The 18271-nt window shown below is 39.1% G+C and overlaps 1 protein-coding gene across 1 annotated transcript in view; it reads right to left on the bottom strand.

Moving 5' to 3' along the window:
• Positions 1–18271, bottom strand: part of DENND5A (DENN domain containing 5A) — a 100305-nt gene that overhangs the window by 35785 nt on the left and 46249 nt on the right. Inside the window, exons 5-7 of the mRNA XM_024756972.1 lie at positions 10724–11153; positions 9092–9307; positions 8358–8592 (exon numbers count right to left, since the gene is read on the bottom strand). Of these exons, the coding sequence (XP_024612740.1) occupies positions 8358–8592; positions 9092–9307; positions 10724–11153 (881 nt within the window). The remainder of the gene's footprint in view (positions 1–8357; positions 8593–9091; positions 9308–10723; positions 11154–18271) is intronic.

Here is an 18271-nt window from a genome sequence, read left to right as displayed (position 1 = left end):
GTTGGGCATGTCTGGGCAGCCATCTTGATGAACATGCCTGATAATTAGATCATACCCATAATGTTTAAGCTATAGTCAATTGCATCTCTTTTTCTCTCTCCTTTGGTTTTATTTTTATTTATTTATTTGTTTGGCTGCGTCGGGTCTTAGTTGCAGTGCGTGGGCTCAGCAGTTACAACTCGTGGGCCTTCTAGTTGTGGCGCACGTGCTCTGGAGCGTGTGGGCTCAGTAGTTGCAGCGCACGGGCTTAGTTGCCCCACAGCATGTAGGATCTTAGTTCCCCGACCAGGGATCGAACCCACGTCCCTTGCATTGGAAGGTGGATTCTTTTTTTCTTTTTAAAATTTATTTATTTAATTTATTTATGTTTGGCTGCATTGGGTCCTCGTTGCTGCATGCAGGCTCCCCCCAGCTGTGGCGAGGGAGGCCACCTCTCGCCACGATACGCGGTCTCCCCATTGTGGTGGCTTCTCCTGTTGTGAAGCACGGACTCTAGGTGCTAAGATGTGGCACATATACACAATGGAATATTACTCAGCAATAAAAAGAAATGAAATTGAGATATTGGTAGTGAGGTGGATGGACCTAGAGTCTGTCATACAGAGTGAAGTAAGTCAGAAAGAGAAAAACTAATACCGTATGCTAACACATATATATGGAATCTAAAAAACAAACCAAAAATATGTCATAAAGAACGTAGGGGCAAGACGGGAATAAAGACTTTTTGCTCTGCAGCATGTGGGATCTTCCCGGGCCAGGGCTCGAACCCGTGTCCCTTGCATTGGCAGGTGGATTCTTAACCACTGGACCACCAAGGAAGTCCCTTGCCTTTGGTTTTAGAATCATAATGTCTTCCTTGTGGTTTTTTCCATTTCTGCCTCCTTTGAATCTATAGAGCTTTGTGCTATTTGGGCTGGGACAAGATTAATTAAGGAAGAAAAGATCTAAATAATGTCAGCGAAAAAAAATGCAGGAGGCTGCAAAAAGAACAGAGTTTATTTCGGGACTTAAGAATTGCAATTGGGGAGACACAGATTCAGTTAACCCTGAAAGAGTATTCCGAGGAAGAGAAAGAGTCAGGGGCTTATAAAGACAAAAACCACGAGGTTGTTAAAAGTTGCCCTGGTGAGAGTTGTGATCGACTCTGATGCGAGTCAAATTATCTGTCCTTAAGAAATCACAGGTTATTTTAGGGTAGGGGTCTTGTTAGTATATAGACTGTCACGAATTGTGTTTAGGGTAAGGGTCTGATTAGTATCTTGAGTTTCTGGCAGGTGTTCTGGTGTTCTGTTCTTCATCAGGTCAAAAGGTCAGCTTCCATCCAGGCTGAGTCATGCAAACATCGTACTTCCTTAATGGCTTCCCGGCTCCATTTTAGAGATCTCTCTTAGAAATACTGACTCCATTTTGACTTTCCTTTCACAATGATGGAGAAAACCATTGAGTTTTGGGGTACTGGGTTTTTATATATATATTTGTCTACTGATAAATATGCATAAAGAGCAGATATCAAAGATTGGAGAGTGGGGAGCTTTTTGTTGTTGCTTTAAATGACTTCATATTTAATACTGACACCTCCTTCTGGTAAAGGTAATTATCATTTTGTAAAAGTCAAAATAAGAATAACAGTGAAAATGTTCATTGCAGCTCTACTGACAATAGTCTGGACATGGAAGCAACCTAAGTGTCCATCGACAGATGAATGGATAAAGAAGATGTGGCACATATACACAATGGAATATTACTCAGCAATAAAAAGAAATGAAATTGAGATATTGGTAGTGAGGTGGATGGACCTAGAGTCTGTCATACAGAGTGAAGTAAGTCAGAAAGAGAAAAACTAATACCGTATGCTAACACATATATATGGAATCTAAAAAACAAACCAAAAATATGTCATAAAGAACGTAGGGGCAAGACGGGAATAAAGACTTAGACCTACTAGAGAATGGACTTGAGGACATGGGGAGAGGGAAGGGTAAGCTGGGACGAAGTGAGAGAGCGGCATGGACATATATACACTACCAAACGTAAAACAGATAGCTAGTGGGAAGCAGCCGCATAGCACAGGGAGATCAGCTCGGTACATTGTGATCCCCTAGAGGGGTGGGATAGGGAGGGAGGGAGGGAGACGCAAGAGGGAAGAGTTATGGGAACATATGTATATGTGTAACTGATTCACTTTGTTATAAAGCAGAAACTAACACACCATTGTAAAGCAATCATACTCCAATAAAGATGTTTTTTAAAAAAAAGATTATTTTGATAATAATTGTACAGAATTAAATGTATGTCAGAGAACATTAAAGGAATTCCAGAATTCCTACGGGAAAAAAAAAGGAAATAAAGTATTTTGAGCTGAATAAAAATGAAAACACAAAATATCAAAATTTGTGGAATGTCATTAAAATATTACTTGAAAGATTTACAGCCTATCTTAGGCCGTGAATATTACAAACAACTCAATGCCAACAAATTTGACAACAGATGAAACACACAAACTGTTAAAGCTCACTCAAGGAAACAGATAACCTGAATAGCTCTATATCTATTTTTTAAATGGAATCTGTAGTTTAAAACCTTCCTACAAAGAAAACTCCAGGCCCTGATGGCTCCACTGATGAATTCTGCTAAACATTTAAAGAAGAAATAGTATCACTTACACAAGCTCCTCCAAAAAACTAAAGGGAGTATTTCCCAACTTATTCTATGAGGCCAGCATTATCCTGATACCAAATCACACCAAGACATTAAATGAAAACTAGGAACCAAATCCCTCATGAACACAGATGCAAAAGTTCTAAACAAATTTTTAGTAAAGGGAATCCAATAATAAACAAAAGGATAATACGTCATGACCAAAGAGAGTTTATCTCAGGACTGCAAGACTGGTTTACACATTCAAAAATCAATGAATATAATTCACCATTTTGATAAAACTAAAGCTAAAAACCATATAATTACCTCAATAGATGCAAAAAAGCATTTGGCAAAATACAACCACCACTTCTGATAAAAACTGTCAGCAAGCTACTAACAGAAACCAACATTCTCAACTGATAGAAAAATATCCATGAAAAACCATGTGATGGGCTTCGTGGTGGTGCAGTGGTTAAAAATCCACCTGCCAATGCAGGGGACATGGGTTCGAGCCCTGCTCCGGGAGGATCCCACTTGCCGCGGAGCAACTAAGCCCGTGCGCCACAACTACTGAGCCTGTGCTCTAGAGCCCGTGAGCCACAACTACTGAAGCCCGCATGCCTAGAGCCCGTGCTCCACGACAAGAGAAGCCACCGCAATGAGAAGCCCGTGCACCTCAACAAAGAGTAGCCCCCACTCGCCGCAACTAGAGAAAGCCCACGCGCAGCAACAAAGACTCAACTCAGCCAAAAATTAATTAATTAATTAATTAAAAGAAAAAACCATAGTAATAACACCATATTTAGTGGTGAATGCTTTCCCCTTAAGATCAGAAATAAGACAAGCATGCCATATTCTATTTGACATTGCACTAGAGGTTCTAGCCAGTGCAATAAGGCAATAAGGCAAGAAAAAGAAAAGATATCAAGACTGGAAAGGAAAAAGTAAAACTATCATTATTTGCAGGCAATAAGACTGTCTACATAAAAAATTTGAAGGAATATACAAAAAGCTACTAGTTTAGGAGGGTTGTAGGACACAGATCAATATACAAAACTCTATTATATTTCTATATATTAGCAATGAACAATCAGAAATTGAAATTTTAAAATACGATTTACAATAGCACTAAACATATGAAATAATTAGGAATAAATCTGACAAAAGATATGTAAAACCTGTTCACTGAAAACTATATAACACTGCTGAGAGAAATTAAAGACCTGAATAAATGGAGAGATATGCCATGTTCATGTATCAGAAGACTAAATAATGTTAAAATATCAATTCTCCCTAAATTGGGCTATAGATTCAAGGCAATCCAAATGAAAATTTCAGAAGGTTATTTGTAGATTGGCAAGCTGATTCTAAATACATATGAAATAAAAAGGACCTACAATAGCCAAAACAACTTTGAAAATAAGAACAAAGTTGAAAGACTAACACTACCTGACTTCAAGATTTAATATAAAGCTACAGCAATCAAGACAGTGTGGTATTGGTGTAAATGTAGACTAACACATCAATGAAACAGAACAAAGAATCCAGAAACAGACTCACACATATACAGATCACTAATATTTTGACAAAGGTGAAAAGACAATTTATCAGAGAGAGGATAATCTTTTCAACATATGATTCTGGAACAACTGGAAAAAATAAACCTGGACCCTTAGCTTACACCATTTACCAAAATCAACTTGAAATGGATCATAGACTTAAATGTAAAACCTAAGACTAAAAACTTGTAGAAGGATATGTATAGAAAAAAAAACTATGTTACCTTGGTTAGGCAAAATTTTCTTAAATACAACACTAAAAGCATAATCCATTAAAAAAACCTGATAAATAGACTTCATCAAAATTAAGAACTGTTCTTTGAAGGACACCATTAAGAGAGCAAAAAGACAAGCCATAGAACAGGGAAATATCTGCAAATCGTATATCTGATAAAGGACCTGTATCCAGAATATATAAAGAACTTCCAAAACTCAGTAATAACAAAACAACACAATAAAAAAAAATGAGCAAAAGATTTAAACAGGCACTTCACCATAGAAGACCTGTGGATGGCAAATAAGCAAATGAAAAAATGTTCAACATTACTAGTCATCAAGCACATTCAAATCAAAACCACAATGAGATACCACTACATAGCTATTAGATGGCTAAAACCGAAAAGATTGAGCATAGTAAATGTTAACAACAATGTGGAAGAACTATAACTCTCATACACTGCTAGTGAGAATGTAAAATACACATCTACTTTGAAAGACAATTTGGCAATTTCTTTAAAAAGTCAACATACGAATATCATATGGTGCAGTCATTCTACTCCTAGGTATGTATGCAAGGGAAAAGAAAACATATGTCTATACAAAAACTTACATACAAATGTTCATAGCTCTAATGCCCAACAACAGGTAAACAAACAAATTGTAGTAATATCCATACAGTGGAATACTACTCAGCAATAAAAGGAACATGAATGAATCTCAATATAATTATGCTGAGTAAAAGAAGACAGACTAAAATAAAGAATGCATACTGGGGCTTCCCTGGTGGCGCAGTGGTTAAGAATCTGCCTGCCAATGCAGGGGACACGGGTTTGAGCCCTGGTCCGGGAAGATCCCACATGCTGCGAAGCAACTACTGAGCCTGTGCTCTAGAGCCTGTGAGCCACAACTACTGAGCCTGCGCACCACAACTACTGAAGCCCACATGCCTAGAGCCCGTGCTCCACAACAAGAGAAGCCACAGCAATGAGAAGCTCGTGCACCACAACAAAGAGTATGCCCCCTCGCCGCAACTAAAGAAAGCCCGTGCGCAGCAACGAAGACCCAAAACAGCCAAAAAAGAAAAAGAAAAAAGGAATACAGGGCTTCCCCGGTGGCACAGTGGTTGAGAGTCCGCCTGCCGATGCAGGGGACACGGGTTCGTGCCCTGGTCCGGGAAGATCCCACATGCCGCGGAGCGGCTGGAGCCGTGAGCCATGGTCGCTGGAACTGTGCGTCCGGAGCCTGTGCTCCGCAACGGGAGAGGCCACGGCAGTGAGAGGCCCACATACCACAAAAAAAAAAAAAAAAAAAAAATACCAAAAAAAAAAAAAAAAAAAAAGAATACATACTGCATGATTCCATTTATATAAAAACCTAGAAAATTCAAACTCTACAGTAACAGAAATCGTATCAGTGGTTGCCTGGAGACTGGGGGAAAGAATGCAGAGAGGACAGGATGGAGGCATTACAAAAGGGCATGAGAAAACCTTTGAGGGTAATGGGTATGTTCCTGATGTCAGTGAATATAACGTGTAACAAAACTTTAAATGTGTGCAGTTTACTGTATGTCAATAGTATCTCAAAATTTTTAAAGGGTAAGAACCAAAAAGCTGGTAATTCTCCTGGTATTGCCTAGATACATATAAAAACATCTCACCTTTGGGCCTTGCTGAGTGTCCTAGGTCAAGTGGCCTTCTCTCTCTGGGCCTACCTTACTTCCTCCCACCCTTACCCTCCTTCATCAGAACTTATTTAGTCTCTCAAAAAGTGCTAGGCACTATTCTAGGTCCCCAGATACAATGGCAGGCCAAAGGAAAATCTTTACCTGTAAAATTAGTGAATGAGTAGAGTTAATTGCCATCAAGATCCCTTCTAAATGTAAATTTTAAAGAATCTCCAGAAAGACCCCTTTAGTTATATTTTGACCATTTTCCAATCAGACTGATTCAAGAAGCTAAGGTGTCCATGAGGAATGGCATGAGGTAGCTGAACTACTCCTCTAGGCTAGAAATCTGAAGCCAGTGGCAAGAACTCTGAACTAGCATATTTGGAGTACATATCTCAGGGAAATACCTAAGGGCTATACCAAGGGCATGATTCCTGGGAACAGAGCATGTAGTTGCCTGGAGGGTCTCTGTGAGACCCATTTTTCTGAAATGAGTCATAGAAATGAGGGTTAGTTAACCCTCCTTCCATATCCCAAACTCCACATTCTAATGGGACCACAAGAATTCATGTCCTGGCAACAAATGAGACCAGAGTAACTCATATCAGTATTTGGTGTTCAATAGTTGGATTACAGATGGGCTGAGAACTGACTGCCTCAACCCTTTGGGCAGAAGGGCAAGGTTTCAAGCGACCAGAGTGTCTCATTGTACAGTCTCCAGCTATAAGCAGACTCCTCCCTTTATTCCCACAAGCAATACATAAATATTGTCATTTTTCAAGTGTAACACAACATGAAAAGATTGAGAAGTCCTGATTTAAAGTGCTGGTTTAGGAGATGTTTCTCTAAACCCACAATTTTGTAAAAAAGTCTCCATCAAGCTCTCCAGGACCAACGCCTTAGCAGGGCTCAGGACCTGAAACTTGATGTGTGTGTTCCAGGAGGCAAGGAGGACTGTGTCAGAGTATTCCACTTGCATGGGCAACACGTCCTCAAGTCTTGGCCAAGAGGACTGTCACCTTAATGAAAGGCTTGGAGCAAGAGCTGAAAGATAAAGTCAGAAGGCTATCGAGCATAAGGCTGAGGAACCCAGGTTTTGTCCAAACTGTCACCACTTGTATCTTCAAAACCTAAAAAAATGCCTGGCACATTCATTCATTCAGTAAATACTTGGTGAGCACTTCCCATACACTGGGCATGTAGTGGGTATTTATATTTGGTAAATGAATAAACAAAATATACAAAAAGGCTACAACAAGGACACTGAATATTACACAAGGAAGAGAACACACTACTTAATCTGACACCTCAAGCTGAGACTATTCTCTGGAGAAACTGACCTAGACGGGGCCTCTGTGAACAAAAAGGTGTATTCCATCATGCAAGTAGCAAACAACTTTTAACATCTATATGTTCTAGGCACAATGTTAGAGGACTGGGGGTAAGACAGTGATTAAATACAGTCTCTGCTCTTAAATTGCTCCCTGATAATCATGGCTCAAAACAATAGAGATTATAAAGGGGAGGCAAGAACAAAGCAAAACAGGAGCTTAGTGGAGGATCAACTCAGCCTGACGACATCAGAGAAGGCTTCACAGAGGAGGAGACACATCAGCTGGATTTCTATAAGCTGCTTACCCATAACTCACTCACCCCTTCTTTCTTGTTAATAGAATCAATACAGTTCAGGGTAACATTAACCCAGGTCAATACTCACTTTCACAGCCTCCCTTGCACTTAAGGGTGGTCATGATTCTGGCCTATGAGACAAAAGAAGTTGTTGGGAATTTCTGGGAAAGCTTTTGCTTTCTGATGTAAGAGGGAAAATACAGCTGGCATCAACTTTCCCCTTTGCTCTGAATGTGAACACAAAAGGCCTCTTGTAACAAAGAGGCAACAAGTATGAATATAAAAGTCAACATGCTAAGGACAGCTGAGTGAAATGATAGACTCTCATTTCCTGATTACACTGTTGAGCAGCTGAGCAACCACCAATTCTGCACTTCTTGATAATTTAAGAAAAATAACCCCCATTTATCTCATGCACTGCTGATTAGATTCTCTAGTACTTACAGCAGGACCCATTCCTAACTGACACAGTGTTAAAGGATGAGAAGTAGTCTGCCAGGCAAAAAAGACAGGGGAAAGCATTTCAGGCAATGGGAACAACTTACGCAAAAACAGAAACATGGAAAGAAGCTGGCATGTTTAGGAACAGGGACATGTTAGTGACATAATCCAAGAGGCTAGAAAGTACAACAAGGAGGCCTCACTTGCTTCATCCACAGTGGTACACTTCTGGTACATGGATGTGCGCAGAGTAGGTGTCCGAACATTCAACAGCCTGATCTTGTCTACTCGGGAATCAAACACCCGGAGCACAGGATCTTTATCATCATCGTCATGACACATGATTTTGTTGTCAATGAAGGAAGCAAACATCTGGGTCTCCAAGAATCTTGAGAGGAAAGGCAGGTAGGGCTCAGGCTGATCTGACAGAAAAGATGCCTGGTGGGACCAAAAGGAAAAAGTCATCAACAGGGAAGAGGGCATATCAGCCTTAATCAACCATGGCTACATACCCAAGGGATTCAGTAGGTTAACTCTTCTCTGAAGCTTCCTAGGTCTTTATAAATTGCAAACAATAAAACCTCTCCATCCTTTTTTAAAATTCATATAATTTCAGATATCCTGAAACTTTGACACACTGGCCCATTTAACTTACTCAGGTAACCTACTGTGGCAACCGATGTTCCCAGAATCCTGATGTTCAACCTGCATGCACATCTTTGCCTAAGAGAGCTCTTTTACTGAAGGTAAACCACCTGATAGCAATAACCAGCACTCTGCTCTAAAGCAAGCAGACCTTATATTTTATCAACATCAGAAGGACCATGAACTTGTTTCCAGCACATATTATGAAAGAAAAACTCATCTTCAGTCACATCTTTAAGAGAGTCTGGCATGTTCTCATTTCTTACCACCTCCCCAGTGGGATTATACTCACTTTGTCAAAGTTTTGCATCTGCTCCCTGTTGGTAAACCAGGACTCCTTATCCTGGCTGGGCTGAATGACAAACACCTCATAATCTGCAAACATCTGAGTGAAACGATTTGCAAAAACTTCCCGGATCTGAATGTTTAGCTGGTAAATCCTTAGTTCTTCTTCATCACACTGAACTTTGAGATCCTTATTGCTGCTGGGGTCTTCACGTACTTCCAGCTACAAAAACAAAACAAAACAGCTGAGAACATGCAAGCTTTTCCTTTTATCCCAAAGAAATGCAACTCATCCTTTGCCCCGCCCCCCGCCAATGGTCATTTACTTTTGCAGCAAATGGAGAAAATAAACAAAAGAGAAAAAAGGGCTTCCCTGGTGGCGCAGTGGTTGGGAGTCCGCCTGCCGATGCAGGGGACACGGGTTCGTGCCCCGGTCCGGGAGGATCCCACGTGTCGCGGAGCGGCTGGGCCCGGGAGCCATGGCCGCTGAGCCTGCGCGTCTGGAGCCTGTGCCCCGCAGCGGGAGAGGCCGCAACGGTGAGAGGCCCACGTACCGCAAAATAAAAAAAAATAATAAAAAAATTAAAAAAAAGAGAAAAAAATGGGAAGAAAAGAAAAAGAAAGGAATTCTGACATGGAGAAGAGATAAATCAGGGTGTTCCACTTGCAAGTACCCAGCAACCCAATGAAAGTGGAGAGGAACTCATTACAGGCAGAGAGAGATTCAGCAATAGAGGAAAAGACACCAGTTATCTCAAGGGTCAGGGAAAGGAAGGAGTCTGGGAAGGCAACAAGAAAATGATAATGCAAAGCAGCAAGGTCAGACTCTGGTTTTCCCTTCATCTCTTTGATTTTTCTCCCCCATATCACTTTCCCTATCTTTCTCCCTAAAAAGGTTTCCTTACTGGTTTTCTTAACTTTTTTAATCTCTCTAAATATTTCTCTGCTCTTCTTTAACTGGCCATGATTTTTCTTTTTTAATATCTGCTCTACTAACTAAACAAATCAGGAAAATGAAACACTTCACTAAAAAATAGCCCAACGAAATGATTACATTACCCCATTTTGTTTATATGTAATTTAAGAAAGTAATTTAATAGTGAGAATGGGTAGGGTGAAGAGATGGGTAAACAACTACACAAAGCGGACAGTCTCATCAAAGTCAGGAAATGGAAAGTTAAGTACATCCCTGGGAAGAGCAGAGGACTAGAATTCAAGAGGACCAGGTTCTAGCCGCAAGTCAGCCACATAGAAGCATTTAATCTTAGGTAAAACACTCAGGATCTCTAATTCAACAATTCCTGCTCTATGTGCTTTAGGATGCTGTGAAATTCACAAGGCAATGGATCTGAAAGAAGTCTGAACACAAAGATTGCCACCACCATCCCTCCAAGTCTCTCTGCAGTAGTGTTTACAGAGAATGACAGCAGCTTCTCCTTGATGTTGAAGTGAGAAACTACCGAGATTTAGATTCAAGTAGCAGAGCTAAATGTTTGCCAGAGCTAAATCCAGAGTCTCCCACACAGAGCATCCTTTCAGTACTCACAGATATGCCTTGCCCTGAACTGGGTGCCTTCTCATTCCACACTTTATTTCACCAGGACAGCACCTTAGCACAGACCCACATACAGCATCATACCTTCTCCAGGCTCACCCCAGTCCTCTTGACCAAGGCCTGCAGGCGGGCGATAGTTTCGTTCTCCTTGAGGAACTCGTAGGAATGTAAAGGGGAGCCTGCGATGTTTCCATTCCTCTTGTCGGAGACGAGCTCAGAGGCCCGGAGCCTCTTCAGCTTGGAGGCACTCTCGCTACAGTGAAGGTTCCCTTCAGGGGGAATGCCAAATGCCATGAGAATCTCAGAGACTTCCTGGACAAACTCCAATTTGTTGGGAAACTGAGGCAAGTCCTCCGGCAGCTCAATGAAGTGGTTGTCAATGTCCACAAAGCAGAGGTTAGCCTGGCAGTCAAAACATGATGAGGAGTGTGAACAACTCCAAAGTATTAAGGAAGAAGCTTTAGAGGGGATAATGAACAAGAAAGGAAAGAGCAAACGTCTGCAATGGGCATAACTTAGGTATGGTTAAAGAAGATGGGGTGGAAGGAGGTAGACCTGAGTTCCAGTCTTCCCCTGATGCTTTCTAGTTGTGGGATCTTGGGAAAGTTACATAACTCTGTTTCCTCAGCTATAAAATGGTGATAAAAACAACTTATCTTAGAGACTGATAAGGATTACATAATGACATAGATGTTTAGCATCTAGCACAAAATTCTCATATATAGTAAGTGCTCATAGAATATTTGTTGAGTTCACAAATTCTTACAAGAGTAAAAAGAATGCTAGGAGTGTGTCAGAAAGTCTAGGCTCCAGACCTGAATCTGTTACTATCTCCCTATATGACCCTGAGCATACCAGTATCCCTTTCTGAGCCTCATTTCTGATTTATAAGATTTGATGGCTGGTCTTGATTTTTGTGCTTCCTTCTGGCTTTAAGATTGCTTCTGAGAGGATGTAGAGAGACAGTACTTTCATACATTGCTGAGGAGGCAGGTAATCTGGATTAACAAAAAATAACCTGGCAATATCTATCCTTATTTTATAGACATAACTGACACAGGGAGGTTAAGTAACTTGTCCAAAGGCACACAGCTAGTAAGTAGTAGAGCTGGGATTTGAACTCAGTTAGCCTGACTTCAGTCACACCCTCAAGCTCTTAACCATACATTCTTCTCCTTAGAGGTCTTACAAATTTCTTGTTCAATTTAACTTAAATATTTTATAGTTCTCATCCCTGTTGGAATTTTCTTGCAGTGCAGCTATTAATTAGAAAAGCTTTTTATTTTTGTGTATTTATTTTATAACCATGAACCTGTTCTAGCCAAGACAACTGTCATTTCCTTCACTGCAGAGCATTATTAAATGCTTAAGTGTTTGTTATAGCAAGGATAATAATATTACCTATGTCATAAGTTTGTTTTGAGGATTATGAGACAATTAATGTCAAGGATTTAGGACAGTGTTAGTATACAATAAATGTCAATTAACATTGCTATTATCACTGTGGAATATAAAACTCCAATAAATGAATACACACACACACAATATATATATTGTATTACTAAACAGGAAAATTCCATAATGAAAAGATGCTAATAATCCCCACATTTATTTGTAAATTTAATGTAAATTTTTTTTAAATCCCAGAAAGATTTTAATTTTTTTCAAGGGAGTATCTGATGAATTGATTCTGAATCTTACCTAAAAAAATAAAAGAAAAGAATAGCCAAGAAAATTCTGAGGGGAGACTTGCCTTGCTGGGTTCTATTACAAATATAAAACAATGGGATTTCCCTGGTGGTCCAGTGGCTATGACTCTGCACTCCCAGTGCAGGGGGCCCAGGTTCAATCCCTGGTCAGGGAACTAGATCCTGCATGCCGCAACTAAGAGTTCGCATGCTGCAACTTAAAATCCCACATGCTGCAACTGAAGATCCCACATGCCTCAACGAAGATCCCACGTACCACAACTAAGACCTGGCACAGCCAAATAGATAAATAAACATTTATAAATAAAGTGTTTTTTTAAAAGAAAACAAATATAAAACAATAATCTGTTGGAAAAGAACAGTCTTGAACAGACCCATTTATTGTGGATGAATTATTCAATAAATGTTTGGGGGACAAATGACTGTACATTTAAAAATGTTAAAGTATAATACCATATTCAAAAATAACTTTGAGATAGACTGAAGATTTAAATATAAAAAATAAAGCCACTTTATGTTTTAAAAAAGAATCTCTACCTTTTAGAGATACATACTAAATATATGATGACATAATAATGCTGTGTGAGATTTGCTTCAAAATAATCCAGTAGGGTAAATGGGAAAAGAGTGGAGGATATAGAAAGAAGAGTGGCCATGAGTTGATGATTACTGTGTAATGATGGATGCTAGTCTCTTTACTCTTACATGTGTTCAACATTTTCTATTACAAAAAGTGAAAAAATAAATACCCCCACAAAAGTATTAAAAGAAAATATAAAAGATTACTATTATGCCTTAGGGTAGAGTTGGACTTTCTAAACTTTATACAAGGCTAAAAAACATAAAGGTAATTACTGCCATAAAAATAATTAAAGATAATCTGGGAAACAATAATTGTCATACATAACATGTAAAAGGTTAACATCCAAAGAAATTATTGAGATAAAGATAATTTACCCAGCTGAAATATGGAAACAGGTTATAAAAGGCAAACACAGAAGACGTTTCGGTTAATTAACTTCAAATATATGAAAAGATGTTCAATTTCACTAATAAACCAAGAAATGCAAACAAAATATTTTTTACCTCCTAGATTAGCAAAGATTTAAAAGATTTATAATGTCCAATGCTGGCAAAGTTACTAGGAAACAAACAACTCATACACTGTTATTGGGAATGTGAACTGACAACTTTCGGGGAACAATCTTAAAGAAATTCTTTTTTTTTTTTAACCAGTCCAACCCAAGAACTAGAAATTACCATATTTTTATCTACTTATGTACTCCCCAGTCCCATCCCTCAACCTACACAGTCCCACCCCTGTAATCACTATCCTGAATTCGGTTTATTATCTTTTTGCCTTTTGTTTTTTAATTTATCACATATGTATAGTACATGCCTTTAAATTTTTGCTTGTTTTTGAATTTTATAAAAGGATTATTGTTCTTTACACAGTCTTGTGGTACTATTTTTCTTCACTGAACATTAAGTTACTAAGATTCAGCCATTTTGTTGTATGTAGCTACCCATTTTTCATTTTCACTCTTGTATAATATTACACTATGTGGATATACTACAATTTATTCATCAATTTTCCCATCAAAAGGCATTTGACTTGCTTCCTGTTTATTGTTTTTACATTGTTATACATGTTTTCTTGGACACGTGTGCAAGATCTTCTCTTGGGTATATCCTAGGAGTAGAACTGCTACGTTGTGAGGTATGCAAATGTTCAATTTTATAAGGCCTAGCTGTGTTCCAAAGTGGTTACAACAATTTACATTTTTACCAACAATCTAAAGTGATCCTACTGATCCAAATATTTCCAAAACTTGGTATCATCAGATTTCTTAATATTACTACATTACTGGGTACATTTATTTATACTTCCCTGATTGCTAGTGAAGAAATGTGTATTTTTTGTACAATCCCTCTTCATGTCTTTAGCCCATTTTTCTATTGGGATGCTTATCTTCTTACTGATTTGTAGGAGTTCTTTATAACCTCCTGATGCTAACTCTTCATAGGCTATATGTGTCCTACACATATCTTCTCCTAGTTTTTATTTTTTCATTTTAAGATGTCTTTTTCTTAATTAAAAAAATCAAAGTTATCAATCTTTTATTTTATGGAAAGTGTTTTCTTCATCTTGTTTACAAAGTCCCTACCTACCCAGAGGTCAAAAAGGTATTTATTAATATTTTCTTCGAGAAGATTTAAATTTTTCTTTTTGACATTTAACTGCTTAATCCGTCTCAAGTTGATTTTGTTACGGCATTGGGTAGGAATCCTTCTTTACTTTTTTTCCCTATGGACAAGCAATTTTTCCAGCTCTGTTATTAAAAAGTTCTTTGGCATGGTATGTTTATTATATATCAAAATACTGTTCCACTGATCCTGCTGTTTATCCCTGTACCAGTAAGTCTTGTATTCTAAGAGGCAGGAGGACCATATAGTAAATCCAGATTAATATAACTATTCCACAAACTCTCAATCTATTGAAACTGCATGTTTTAACATGTCCATGTATGCATTCATTCAATACACATTTGCTGAGTGCATAAATTACTCCATTTACAAATCTATAACTAATAAAGAGAACTTTCCCATATCCAAGATTCAAAAATTAGAAGAATCACTTTAAATTTCACCTTCTAGAGTTCCTCTGCTAGATAACAACTTTAAACCCGTCCTTGTTAAAGAGACGATAAATGTTGAACACCTAAAAATAACACCTATTTTTTGTTTATTCCTCTAAGATTCTAAAATTATAAGTGCCTTCAGGCCAAGCAATTAAAAAATATAGTAAAGACAGAATTAAATCATCTAGTCATGAAGCTCACCTGCCTCATGAGCCTGTCCATACAGCTAACAGAAGAAACGCACTGTGACCCACCAGAAGCACACAGTGCAATCATTTATCCTCCTGGTCCTCCTCTCTTTTGAGGAAAAAACCAGTTTGTCCAATAGGAAACATAAAGGCAGCTAAATACAACTATAACCACTCGACAATGCTTGGCTGGCTTTTCTTCCACTGCTATTGACCAAACACAGAATGTCTGTAAAGAACTTTATAAACTCCAAATGCTGTATCCACATATTGTAGATACTCCGAGATAGAGGTGGCCAGAGGAAAGAAAGCAGCTCAGGGACACTTCAGATATTAAGATAGGAGCCTCTGAGACACTACTAGCCATTCTTTGCAGAGTTGGGCTGAAGCAGGTAGGGATAAGGCGGCAAAATGAAAAGGGGGCCATTCAATTACTAGACTCATACAACAGCCTCACGCTTTCTCCTTAGTACTCAGAGGGCTCTGGCAAACAGAAGTAACTTACAAACCTACCTCAAACCCCTCATGCTCCCCCTTCCTCACCTGAAAAGAGGCCAACTCCTGCAAAACAGCTTGGGAGACAAGAAGCAACCTGGAAGGGGCACTGAACCCAAGTGATCAGTCTTCCTCAGTTAACCTCCTGTCTCGCTGGGAGAGGCCATGGGAAGACTTTGCTACTCTGGGGTAGTGATCACATGGATATCCCAAAGCACAAAAAGTTTCCCAAATCCTTTCCTGCAAAAGGTCACAATGGCCCTTCCCAGGGCTGAGTTTCCACCACCAAATCACAGACAGCCTCACTGGCTAGTCTATCTTCAAGTTATTCACTGAAGGGGATCTCAACAGATAACTGGGGAAAAGCTATTGAAAAAGTATCCTGAGAAAGGAGAAAAAAAAAGTAGGAAAGAAAGAGAGGCCCAAGATAGAAAGAAGTAATACCCCCTTCCCCTGACATAGCTGTGGAAGAACTGCCTCCTTCCTGTGCTCAGACAATGAAACCCAAAAGAGAAGCACAAGACAAAGAATGCCTCACAAAGGCAGCTCAGCACTCTCACTTGCTCAGGGCCAGCTGAGCTCATGTGCTGGTGTAAAAAGAAACAAAGGGCTTTTCACAGACTTTTGATGCCCAAAGATAGGGCAGCAACTGATGAATTCTGACTTGGGGGTTAGAGAATGTACATTCTCCATGTCTCTGGACAAAGTCCCTTTTATAAGTCTAATGTGCCCCCACCCCACTACCCTGATGATGCCCACCTGCAAAGGCCCAAGTGCATTTCCCAGCCTCAAGGCTTCCTTCTAGCATCGTAAAGATACCACAGGATGGCCACCAAAATGTTGAAAGTAGTTATCTCTGGGTGGTAAAATCTGAGGTAATTTTTACGTTATACTTTTGTGTGTTGTTAGAATTTTTAACTATAAATGTATCATTTCTGAGACATTCCAAAGCTGTCTTTCAGAGATATTATCACGCTCCATTCATTATGTGTACCTTTCATGGTGCTTTACTCCTTGAAAAAGCCAGTCTTTTCTCACCAGCCTAAAGTTTTCCATGGGAACTGCACAGACTCAGATATCCCAGACGTTATCTGCTAAAAATCAAGTTAGAAAATATCCAGCTACGTAATTGTCTGCACAAATACGTGAACTTCAGAGGAACAGGCTGGATGAAGTGGGACTCTGAAACCCTAGAACTGCTTATGAAATACACAAAGGTATTCTACAATCCCACTGTCACCACTCCTTCTCAAGAAGACCACAAGGAGAAGCAGAGTACAAAAGATGCAGCAATGGCGGAGGCTGCAAAAGTGGAGAATCCAATATCCCAGAACAGTGAAATTTTGGGTTTCTCAAACAACCCACAGTTTCTCAGTCCTGTTAAGAAAACTGCTGGTCTCCCAGAAGCCTCTTCACACACCCACATACATGAAGCACACAAAATAATGCTGAGAGAGCCTACAGGAAATAGAACGTGCCCCAAGTATACAGCAAGCTTATGCCAAAGATGAAAATAAAACAGAAATCTGGCTTCTGGCCTAGTGACCTATTGATCAGATTATGCATGTCTCTTCGGCTTTCCACCTCCAATCATTTTTTACGGTTATTCTTTCTTTTTTTGTAACATCTCTGGAAAACTCAGTGAATGAATTATGGGTGAGATTTATGCAAGAGAAACAATGCAGACCCCTGATTAGTGGATCCATAATCAAAGAAAATGCACAGACACTTCATCAAAAGATTGGTGATTATACAGTCATATGGTTTAAATTAAAATGTTTAAGGGATGTATATATCCTTTTAGGATTCCCAAACTTACGTGACTTTTTCAATTATCGAATTCACTACCCCACTAAATCACTTCAGATAAAGAACTTCTGTTCCCTGTATAATTTTTAAACAACCACTAAAAAACATGCTATTAAAGAAAAACTATCTCTATAGGGACCAAAGAACAAATATTATCCAGTAGTAAATAAAATGATCTACACATATCTTAAAAAAAAGATTTTCCCTAAATAATACCTCTTTTCTATTCAGAAGGCAGGACATGTAGTGGGCAACACCAACTCTGAGTGCGGATGGCATGTTTTTCGAGGGCCAGAGAGATTTCCATCCACATGAGTCCTCTGAATCATAAATAAAAATTACTTCAAGAAAACCAACCTGAATTGTTTCAAGTACTCTATTAACAATAGAGAGCACAATCTACATCCAATAAAAGGCAATCCACTCCATTTTAGCCTCAGCCATGCTCAGCAATGCCCAGGAACTTTTCGGAAAAAGTTTTTTTTAACCATGCTAAGCATGACTTTTAGGTCCTGAGTTCAATTTGATTCTACACACAAACCTTCTCAACTGCCTTCAAATCTCTTAAAATTATTATGTATACAATAACCCACATTCTGGGAAATATAAAAAGGAGCACTGAAGGAAAAAATGTTACCTACCATATTTCTGGTTTTAATCCTCCTTTTCTCACCTTTAAACATCCCCAGCTGCATCATAGGTATTAAAACGTTACTGCACATTTTAATACCCTATCTGGTTTGGTTTCTCCTCTGTTCTGGTCTAAACCAGACAGTCTTCACTACTCAA

This window comes from Neophocaena asiaeorientalis, unplaced genomic scaffold (assembly GCF_003031525.2).
Source record: "Neophocaena asiaeorientalis asiaeorientalis breed wild unplaced genomic scaffold, Neophocaena_asiaeorientalis_V1.1 scaffold504, whole genome shotgun sequence".
In the NCBI taxonomy this organism is placed as follows: domain Eukaryota; kingdom Metazoa; phylum Chordata; class Mammalia; order Artiodactyla; family Phocoenidae; genus Neophocaena; species Neophocaena asiaeorientalis.
The sequence above is the reverse complement of the archived record's forward strand: the minus strand, read 5'-3'. Positions and strand labels throughout refer to the sequence as shown.